General features: G+C 37.2%; 1 protein-coding gene across 5 annotated transcripts in view; it reads left to right on the top strand.

The window, feature by feature from the left end:
• Positions 1-10,808, top strand: part of LOC113528178 (ubiquitin carboxyl-terminal hydrolase 22) — a 52,975-nt gene that overhangs the window by 37,646 nt on the left and 4,521 nt on the right. For 4 of the 5 annotated variants that reach the window (XM_034310214.2, XM_034310215.2, XM_034310216.2 and 1 more), the window contains 7 exons: positions 734-881; positions 1,139-1,244; positions 2,679-2,837; positions 5,017-5,143; positions 6,465-6,556; positions 9,715-9,777; positions 10,170-10,319. In XM_034310214.2, coding sequence (XP_034166105.1) covers positions 734-881; positions 1,139-1,244; positions 2,679-2,837; positions 5,017-5,143; positions 6,465-6,556; positions 9,715-9,777; positions 10,170-10,319 — 845 coding nt within the window. The remainder of the gene's footprint in view (positions 1-733; positions 882-1,138; positions 1,245-2,678; positions 2,838-5,016; positions 5,144-6,464; positions 6,557-9,714; positions 9,778-10,169; positions 10,320-10,808) is intronic. The other variant, XM_053239216.1, reaches the window with a different exon arrangement.

The following is a 10,808-nucleotide window of genomic DNA, read 5'->3' as shown; positions in this document are numbered from 1 at the left end:
CATCACTTGCTGAACTCGGAGTTGAGAAGACCATCCTGAGTTCCTGTGTAGGAATTCCAAGGGCATTTTCTTTGTTTTTTCCTAATCAGGGTTCAGAAAGTATGAGTTACAACCTTCAGTTGAATTCCGCAATAGAGTTTGTGTTGTGGTTGGGGGTCCAGGTCTGGTTGTCATGGCAAGCATGAGTTTATGGGTTTAAATTTTGGTGAAGTTTGTTTCTATGTCACTGTTCCTAAAGCTGTAAGTTTTTGGCCAAAAAAAATTCTGGAGATGCTGGGGGAAAATCACGGTCACCTAACACCATCCCTCCCTTACATACCAGTCTTTGTACTACAGCTGAGTACATTGTATTGAAAGAGTATGAAAAAATGAGGAGCGGTGTGACATCATTAATGTGGCAACCCTAACATAGACAGGTGGTCCAGATGGCCACGACTCCACACTCTCTTTTTTTATTCCACACATGTTTAGTGCGCTAAAGAGCTGTGAAGTGTGTGAATACTGTCAGGAGACAAGAAGAAAAAATAACTCCATTATCAACAGAGATGAAAAGATGGAGAACAGAGAGTGAAATGGAAAGATGGAGGCCACAGAGGGAGGGTGTGAATATATTTTCTTCTAAACTTGTTGAATCGGGGTTACTTCTAGACTCAGATGTTAAACTGGATCAATAGTCAGAAATTGCTCATCTATCTCTTGCTGTCTGCCTCTGTTGGTCTCTGTCTCTCTTAAGTTCTATTCGGGCCATCGGTCTCCCCACATCCCATTCCGGCTGCTGCACCTGGTGTGGACACACGCGCGTCACCTGGCCGGCTATGAGCAGCAGGATGCACATGAATTCCTCATCGCCGCCCTGGATGTGCTGCACCGCCACTGCAAAGGTGACCCATACACACCCACACCCACACACACACACACACACTCTGAATCTGGCCTAAGGAAAGTAAAGCCAGAGTGGGTGACTTCAGTTAGCAAGTTATTCATCTCATTCAGATGAAATATGAAATATGAAATGTGGTTTCAATTGCAATGCAGTGTAGTCAAGAAACAATAAAACAAATTTAAAGTTAAGTTAAGGATAAAATAAAGGATAACACATGTTGAATATGTTGTCTGTCTGTCTGTCTCTCTCTCTAAGATGATGACAACGGGAAGAAAGCCAACAATCCGAATCACTGTAACTGCATCATTGACCAAATCTTCACTGGCGGACTACAGTCAGATGTGACCTGTCAAGTTTGCCAGTAAGGCCAACTGTCTGTCTGTGTGTGCGTGTGTCTGTCTGTGTGTGTGCGCTTCTGTACACATGCATATATTTGCCAAGGGCCCAGAAGGATATATATTGCGAAGCTCAGTCTGCCTGTACCCACTCATTTGTATATACACACATTTACTCTAGCTGTTTCTGTGAGTCAGTCCCTCCCTCTCCTGTGTCTGTCCTTCAGTGTCTCTGCCTGGACACTTTTTTTTCTATTGCACAAATGATTGCTTATTATTGCTTATTTTGAAGATCCTTTACAGCTTTTGTTTCCTTTCTTAATCAGGAGGATTGATTTACATTTTTGATGTGAAACAGTGAACATTTGTTTTTGTGCTAAATCATATTAATCCTAGTACTTTTTGTGCTTTTGCAAAGCCTCTGAGGTAATTGTCCTCTTTGGCTGAGCAGCATTCTTATTGTTTTATCGGGTTAACACCTAAATTCTCAGCTTATTATTCATTCATTTATCCTCAGTAACTGCCTGGACAGAGTCACAGAGGCTCTAGGGCCTGTCATGGGAACACTGGGTGAGAGGTGGTAATGAATGAGACACCAGCCCACAAATTCACATGCTCATTCACACCTAGGGGCAGTTTAGCATAGCCAGTCCACCTGCATGCTTTTGGGATGTGGGAGGAAAAAGAAGAACACAGACAAAACCCATGCAAACACAAGGAGAGTGGGACCCCAGAGCTGTGAGGCCACAACACCATGAACTGCGTCACCATGCTGCCCTTAGCTTATTGTCTGGTTGTTAATATTAAAGCATATAATTCAGTGTCTAATGCAAAAAAAATTAGGTAGCTACTAGGAAAGGAATGTATTTACAAGAGTTAGCAATGCAAGTCTTGACCCATTTCCAGGTCCTGAGAGTTTATGGCATTTATTTGAACTGCACAAGACTTGGGTGAAGGCCATGCATTCACATATAAAATGGTACCAGCATTTTGCTTGTAGGTAAACATGCACTCATCAAAATTCAGGACATACGTTACTAACTGATTCAGTACTACATATAATAACATGTTAGTTAGATCATTTTTACTATACCATGTGTATCTGTACCTGCTTTGGTGGGTGGCATTAACTGAAAGCTTAGAACTCCATAAGCGTAGTGTTCTGTGTGCCATGTAAACAGGATTAAAAAGGACACATTCACTGTTGCTTTTGATTTTGGCCATAATAATAATTCTTCTAAGATCTTAGTCCCAAGTAGAGCAGTTTTAAACTTGTGGACACAAACACTGCTAATAGATGCTGCCTTCATAAGCAATCTCTTCCCAAATGGAACAGTGACTGTATTTTGTAGTGTGACTCATGACAGTCATGATATATGATATAACTGTATATTGGCACTAATATATGCACATATGTATAAACACACATCCTGTAAACACTTGCTTCTGTTCTATTGCAGTGGTGTTTCCACTACGATAGACCCGTTCTGGGACATCAGTCTGGACCTGCCTGGCTCATCCACGCCATTCTGGCCTCTGAGTCCGGGAGGCGACAGTGCTGTGGTTAATGGAGAGGGTCACATGACTGGCTCCACCACACTCACAGACTGCCTGCGTCGGTGGGTTCACATTTACTCCATCTCATTCAGTGCAGCCTGCTATTTATTCAGTGAGTTTATGGTGAATCCAGTAGAACGCCTTTGGGATGTGGTTGAATGGGAGTCACAGCATGAAAGTGCACCTGAGAAATCTGCCGGAATTGCGTGATGCAATCGTGTCAACATGGACCAGAATCTCAAAGGAATGCTTCCAACATCTTGTGGAATCCATGCTATGAAAAATTTAAGCTGTTTTTGAGAGCAAAGGGAGGTCCTGCCCAGTATTAATATAGCGTTCCTAATAAAGTGCTTTGTCCAGATGGCTCATCAGCATCATATACCTGTATCATGTACACCTATCACCTGAAAAAGAGAGAGAGTAATTCATATGGTCTCTAATAAATAGTTAAATATGGATCAATATAAGTATATTTCAGAAATTCTTATTCTTGATCTCAAAATAATGTTTTTTTTTTTTTTTTAAACATAGGTTTTAATAGTCTTTGGCATCTGTGAGAATGAAGTTTAAAATAACAGCTTGACCTGTAGAGAATATAATTAACCTGGCTGATTTGTTACACGAACTTGAAGACAAAATGGAATAGTTGAAATTGACAAAATATTACATAGAAATCTAGTTCACCCTTTGACTTGCTTTGGCTTAGCAGTGTGACGTACCATTATATAAGGGTCAAAACTGATGAGGGATTTCTTTAAAATAAAAAAAAAAAAAGTGTTACAGAGATTAATTTGTTTTCTTATTTTAACACTTTTTTTGTAAACATTTGGAGAATTATAATGAAGAACTTTTTTCTGAATGACAGTTACAGCTTTTAGAACTTGGGTATTACTTTTTTTTTTTTTTTTTTTTTTTTTTTTTTTTTTTTTTTTTGGATAATCAACAGCGTTTTGTCACTTAAAATATACACCCGTGACCCATATACAAAAACTAGCTTACAACAGGTACGAACAAGTTAACCATAACTGAGGATGTGTCTAATGTAAATTGATTTATATAAATCTATTTACATGATTACATATTAACAAAGGACCTTTTCCCTCATTCACTTCTTTGCATTTGCCCTCTAGTGGATTAGATGCCAGTCTTGGGTTTCTAGTTACGTCAAATATTAACAGTTTTTCCTATTTGTGCACCAGCTGAATTTTTGCCAAAATGCGCCTGTTTTAGTTCAAGTTCTTAATATCTCCATGTGTACACAATGCACAGCATGCCTTAAATGAAAGAAGGATTTGGGATGTAAAATACACTCAGTTAATTTTTTTTAATTGTTCTAATTCATATTATTTATAACAACACAACAAAAGCCTTCCAAAAGGAAAGATTTCTCTATAGTTTTATCTAGAATTTGAGGCAGTATTCAGGTCATACACAGCAAATGTCTACAGGGTTCGTTTTTAACCAAACTCTACCAAACACATCCAAATTGAATACATTATAAAAATCGCTTTTATGTAGTGTTATGAATGTGTTTGTAATCCAGCCACTAGATGGTAGCAGTGCATAAGAAATAATATAACAGTAACGTCAGGAGTTGCAGTGACCAAAACAAAACGAGCAACACTTTTGTGTTATTTATTTAAAAGAAAAAAAAAACTTTTATTCATTATCAAAACGTAAACATCCATTTATAAATGGAATTGTAAATTATAAAACCTTGTGTAAATTATAAACGAATCTCCCTAGCACTCTGCTCACATGCTCAGATATAAAGCACTTTGCGCTGTTCATTGTGGTGAATTGCACATTGTCATGTTTGTGTAGCCAGCAGCTGCAGAGCAAAATACAATAATGATTGAATAATAATAATGAATAATGAGTTATGGGTATTCTGAATGAAAGCAGTTGTAAAGTCTGACTGTCCTACTGTCTTCTTTAGTGTTTTTAAGTGAATTATGGTGTGAATACAGCTGGCCCAGCATCAACAGTTCCCATCCCTCATGTTCCACTGACACTGTTCTACATATGGGCGTTATTTTTGTTAGAAAATTGCGGTGTGCCATTGTGCCAGTGGAACTTGTTGATTGGAGTTGGATGCGCAGTCACTATAAAGGCTTATAAGGCTGAAAACTAACACATGTCTCTACATGTCTACACTCATAAATGGATTGAATGCACTGTATAAATGTCTTCCTTACATTTCTCTTGCTCTTTCTGTCTTGTTCTCCTTCTCCTCTGCAGATTCACTCGGCCTGAGCATCTAGGTAGCAGTGCCAAAATTAAATGCGGAGGTTGTCATAGCTATCAGGAGTCCACCAAACAGCTGACAATGAAGAAGCTTCCTATAGTCGCATGTTTTCATCTGAAGGTAAGTTTAATCAGTCATAAACATTAACAGTGGTAGGAGAACACAGTGGAACTCCATCATACCAACAGCTCCATATCATATTACTGTATAATCCCATACGCAAAAGCCAGAGTGGTTTATACAAGAAGAATTACAAGAATGTAAAACGATTGAAATTCATTGGGCTGAAAAACAAAAAGTGCAGGTTTTTATATTAGCTATGATTTTTTTTAACGAAAAATTATGCCAAATTTTCATTTTATTTATGGTTTTGATTAAATTTAATTGAAAAAATCTACAAGGCAAAAACTTACCACTGATCAACAATTATTTTCATAATCAAGCATAATACAATGTTATATAATATAAATATATAATTATATAATATTGACAAATTACAAGCAGCAGCATGACACAGCGTGTGGGAATTCTGCCAATAATATGGCTACGATTTATTTATGTTCAAATTTTTTGTTATTGTACATTCTTAAAAAAGCCAAAAGCATATGACTATTTTTGTGAAAAAACATTTTGCATTTTGGTGCATGCATCATATGATAGCACTGTAGAGACATCAGTGTCACAGTTTCTGTATACTTGTAACCATAAAGATGACCATGGTAAAGAACATAAAGCAGCAGCAGTTCAAGTATTTAATTAAGTATTTAATTAGGAAAGCGACTATGATTATTGAAATAAATATTGAATAAGCTCTTAGCTTTGAGAGTTTATCGAAACAAATGGAGGAATAGCAATTTGCTCAGTTTTTCATTTGGTATGTTTGTCCTTTAAAATGTGGCTGGCTGTTTTAAAAATTATGATCTATTACACATCTAAGAGTAATGGGAATAATTTTTCATTATCAACACCAGCATAAAATTAAATACCACATTAAATATAGTATATAACGATAGAACACTAGAATAGAATTTCTGATTTTGAAATGTAACCAAAATAAACCATGACGTAGGAGTTTGAATACTGTCACATTTGGACAAATCAGAACTTCACTTACTTTCAGAACTTGCATACAAATGTTTAAAAATGCAAGGTCTTGTGAAAGTATGTAATGTTTATTTGTAGCCTTACAACATTATAATTTCAAAGACATCTTTAGAAGAACCAAAATGTGCTAGAACCAATAATCATTTTATTATTTATTTTTATTATAGAGGTTTCAGAATTTTTTTTTTTTTTAATCAAGGGAACTGGACTAAAAAGATTCTGGGCTCCATTTATTTTGCATTAACACTGCATGTCTCTCCTTCTGTTCCTTCTCACTCCCACACCCTTCTGCTCCTCTTTTTCTCATTCTCTAATTTGTTCATCTTTTCTGTACCAGCGCTTTGAGCATTCAGCCAAGTTGCGCAGAAAGATCACTACCTATGTATCGTTCCCCTTAGAACTGGACATGACACCTTTCATGGCCTCCAGGTGAGCTCCTTCACCACTCATACACATGCATGTTGAGAGTTTAATTTTAGTTCAGTTTATTCACTGTATATATGTGTACTTGGAATTTTCCTTGGTGTTTGGTCACAACACGATACACTGAACACAGTTTACAATACACACATCACAGACAACACAACACACAACACAGTTACCATTCTAATATCCAAATATTGCACCTTAGCAGCTGAGCAGTTCAGAGTGCATTAAACGGAGTGATATAATTGTGATATAATAAATAATAATAGCAATGATGTATATTAATGACAATATTGAATAAGTAATATATTTAATAAACAGTAATAAATAGTAATATTTGGTGATAATATATAAAATAATAATATTTAATATGTGAAATAATAATAATAACAATAATAACAATAATAATAATAATAATAAAGTATGTAGTGCAGGAACCAGGAATATGATTATTCCTAATAACATTTAGTGCAAGATTACTTGTTACTGGCAGGTCAGCATTTTAGTGATCGCCAAATGCTGCTTAACCAGCCTGGTTAATAATGAATTATGGGACAGTATGATATTGTGCATGGGATATAGGTTACTTTGAAAGGCATGCCATTGTTTTTTGTATTTATTATGGTTAGTCAAACCATTAATTTTCTTATTTTGAATTGTTTATTGCAAATAGGTGTCACAAATGTATATCATTTTTCTACATAGTCTCCATTACGTTCAATGCAATGCAGTGTTCCAGCGCTTAACAAGTGCTTGGATTCCTCTAGAAAAAAAAAATAATTCAATTCTAATGTATGTCGCACTTTTAATAGTTTCACTTGACTCACCCTCGTCCATTGCCCATAACATGAATTTCAGGGTGACCTATTACATGACATTGCCAGACAATGCCGTTGTACTCAATACCTTGTCACTCATTATCCTCATCACTAGGCAGGCAACACACCTCTGAATATGGATCTATGTGTGTAAATGCCTTTCCAGGAACCATAGAAAGAAGGCTTGTGGAACTTTGAGTCTTCACATGTGTGGATTTACACATTTATTCACACATCAACAGACTCGAACATAATTGTGCTGTTGTGTAGTGCAAGGCCTGTATCATTACAATACCACTCATATCCTCATATCTTTGCCTCTTTAAAACCCAGATTTACCTCCAAAAGCTTTGCTGAAATTGTTTTTATAGACAGATGTTGTCCTCCCACGTTTGATTAAGTCTGACACTTTTTCCCCTCATGGTTGACTGTTTCATTATTGAGACTTTGGCAGCAGTATCACATTCTAAACTGCTTATGGTAAAAGATGATGAAATAGATAGCAGGATTAGCAAAATGTTTCTGATCTCCCAAAAGCACATACCACTCTTATTTTTCACTACATATTAATTCAAAGTTGATGTATGTTCATGTGTAAAATCATATGAAGGTTCAGTTTTATTTAAAAATGTTGAAATTTAGTGTGGATTAATAGAAAGAATGTTTGTGTGTGTGTGTGTATTTTTCACTATTGACATGACAATTGGGGAAACTAAGAAAAAATTATAAATTTCAGGGCTTCAGTTGGGGAACATGAAACTCTCAAAGGAGAAGCATATACAGTCAGGTTCGGAAGTATTTGGACAATGATGGAGTTTTTGTGATTTTGCCTTTATACACCACCACAATAGATTTGAAATAAAACAATCAAGATGTGATAGAAGTGTAGACTTTCAGCTTTATTTTAAGAGGTTCCACAAAACTATGGCATTTACCATTTAGGAATTACAGCCATTTTCAACAAAGTACCTCCATTTTCAGGGGCTCAAAAGTATTTGGACAAAGTGACATAATTGTAAATATAACCATAATTTTAATACTCGGATAAAGATCCTTTGCAGTCAATGACTGCCTGAAGTCTGGACCCTGTGTTCTTAAACACCAGCGAGCACGTTCCATTGGCAGCCATACATGCCCATGCTATAACACTGCCTCCACCATGTTTGACACATGCAGAATCCTTTCCTTGGTGAAGAAAAACCCCTTCACAACATCATTCACAACATCATTCACAACAGAAGTCAAGAATACTCTGGAGAAGGTAGGCGTATCATTGTCAAAATCTACAATCAAGAGACGCCTTCATGAATGTAAATACAGAGGGTTTACAACAAGGTGCAAACCACTGGTAACATTCAAGAACAGGAAAGCCAGATTAGACTTTGCCAGAAAACATCTAAAAAAGCCTACCATGTTCTGGAATAAGATTCTTTGGACTGATGAAACCAAAATTTTTTACCAGAATGATGGGAAGAGAAAAGTATGGCGAAAGAAAGGAACAGCTCATGATCCAAAGTATACCACATCATGTGTCAAACATGGTGGAGGCAGTGTTATGGCATGGGCATGTATGGCTGCCAATGGAACAGACTCACTGGTGTTTATTGATGTTTTGACTGGTGACAGAAGTAGCAGGATGAATTCTGAGGTGTATAGGGCTATACTCTCTGCTCACATTCAGCCAAATGCTACAGAACTGATAGCACACCGCTTCATAGTGCAGGTGGCTAATGACCCTAAACATACTGCGAAAGCAACTCAAGACTTTTTGAAGGCAAAGAAATGGAATATTCTTCAATGGCCAAGTCAGTCGCCTGATCTCAACCCAATAGGGCATGCTTTTCACTTACTGAAGACAAGACTGAAGGCAGAAAGACCCACAAACAAGCAGCAACTGAATATGGCTGCAGTGAAGGCCTGGCAAAGCATCTCCAGGGAGGAAACTCAGAATTTGAGTTTTAAGAACATGGGCTCCAGACTTCAGGCAGTCATTGACTGCAAAGGATTTTCATCCAAGTATTAAAATTATGGTTATATTTACAGTTATGTCTCTTTGTTCAAATACTTTCGAGCCCCTGAAAATGGAGGTACTTTGTTGAAAATGGCTGTAATTCCTAAATGGTAAATGCCATATTTTTGTGGAACCTCTTAAAATAAAGCTGAAAGTCTACATTTCGATCACATCTTGATTGTTTTATTTCAAATCCATTGTGGTGGTGTATAAAGGCAAAATCACAAAAACTCTGTCATTGTCCAAATACTTCCAGACCTAACTGTATTTTTGTTCAGAAAAAAATGAGAAAGAGAGAGATGACTATTGATTTTTTTTTTTTATTTTGGCAGTAAAGAGAGCAGAGTAAATGGCCAGTACCAGCAATCAGTAGATGTATTAAACAACGACAATAAGTAAGTAACAGCTTCAATCATTGCATATATGCAGCAATTTTTGCCATACCCACTTTGTTTATTGTGGCAAGAATTATTGTAATCATGCAAGTCTCCTTATGAAAGCTTAGTTTTCTGTTTTTTATTGAGAAATTCAGTGGGTGGGGAGGACTGAACACATCCACAATTGCCTACTTTTTCTGATTTTAAGAATATATCTAGCTAGTTTTGCTCTGCACGTTCCTCTCTGGCAGTTCTGGGATTTGTATTTACAAACTTGTGGTCATTAGCACAGAACCTTATCTGCTAAGCAGCTGCTAGTGTCCACCTATTTTGATAACTCCCCTGCTTTTATGTGCATGCAGGTTTGTGTGTTAATGAGTGTTAAAGCATTTGTTTGTATTTTTCCTCAGATACTCCCTGTTTGCTGTAGTGAATCACCAGGGCACATTAGAAAGTGGCCACTACACCAGTTTCATCCGCCAGCACAAGGACCAATGGTTTAAATGTGACGATGCCATCATCACCAAGGCCAGCATTAAGGACGTGCTGGACAGTGAAGGGTGTGTAGAGAGTATTTGGACATCTGATCATGGCACCCATATGTGCTTGTTGAGTATTCTGTTCCAAAGGCATGGCATTAATATGGAGTTTGTCCCCCCCTTTGCTGCTGTAAACAGCCTCCACTCTTCCGGGAAGGCTTTCCACTAGATTTTGGAATGTTGCTTGGGGATTTGTTCCCATTCAGCCACAACAGCTGTAGTGAGGTTGGGCACTGATGTTGGGCAGGAACATGTGTGTTCCACTTAGAGTGAAGAGAAAATGTAATGCTACAGCATACAGAGAAATTCTAGACAATGATGTGCCTCCATCTTTGTGGCAAAAGGTTGGGAAAGGCCATATAATGGGGGTCATGGTGAAGCTTCCACATATTTTGACTATATAGTGTAGAACCAGCAACGACATATATGCTATCTGTCATATCTGGCATCTTCTAAGAAAGCAAGCTACTTGGTTAGTCTGAAAATATTTCCGGTTAATAATCCACTGCA

Source organism: Pangasianodon hypophthalmus, chromosome 13 (assembly GCF_027358585.1).
Source record: "Pangasianodon hypophthalmus isolate fPanHyp1 chromosome 13, fPanHyp1.pri, whole genome shotgun sequence".
Classification (NCBI taxonomy): Eukaryota; Metazoa; Chordata; class Actinopteri; order Siluriformes; family Pangasiidae; genus Pangasianodon; species Pangasianodon hypophthalmus.
This window is presented reverse-complemented; position numbering and strand designations above follow the sequence as displayed.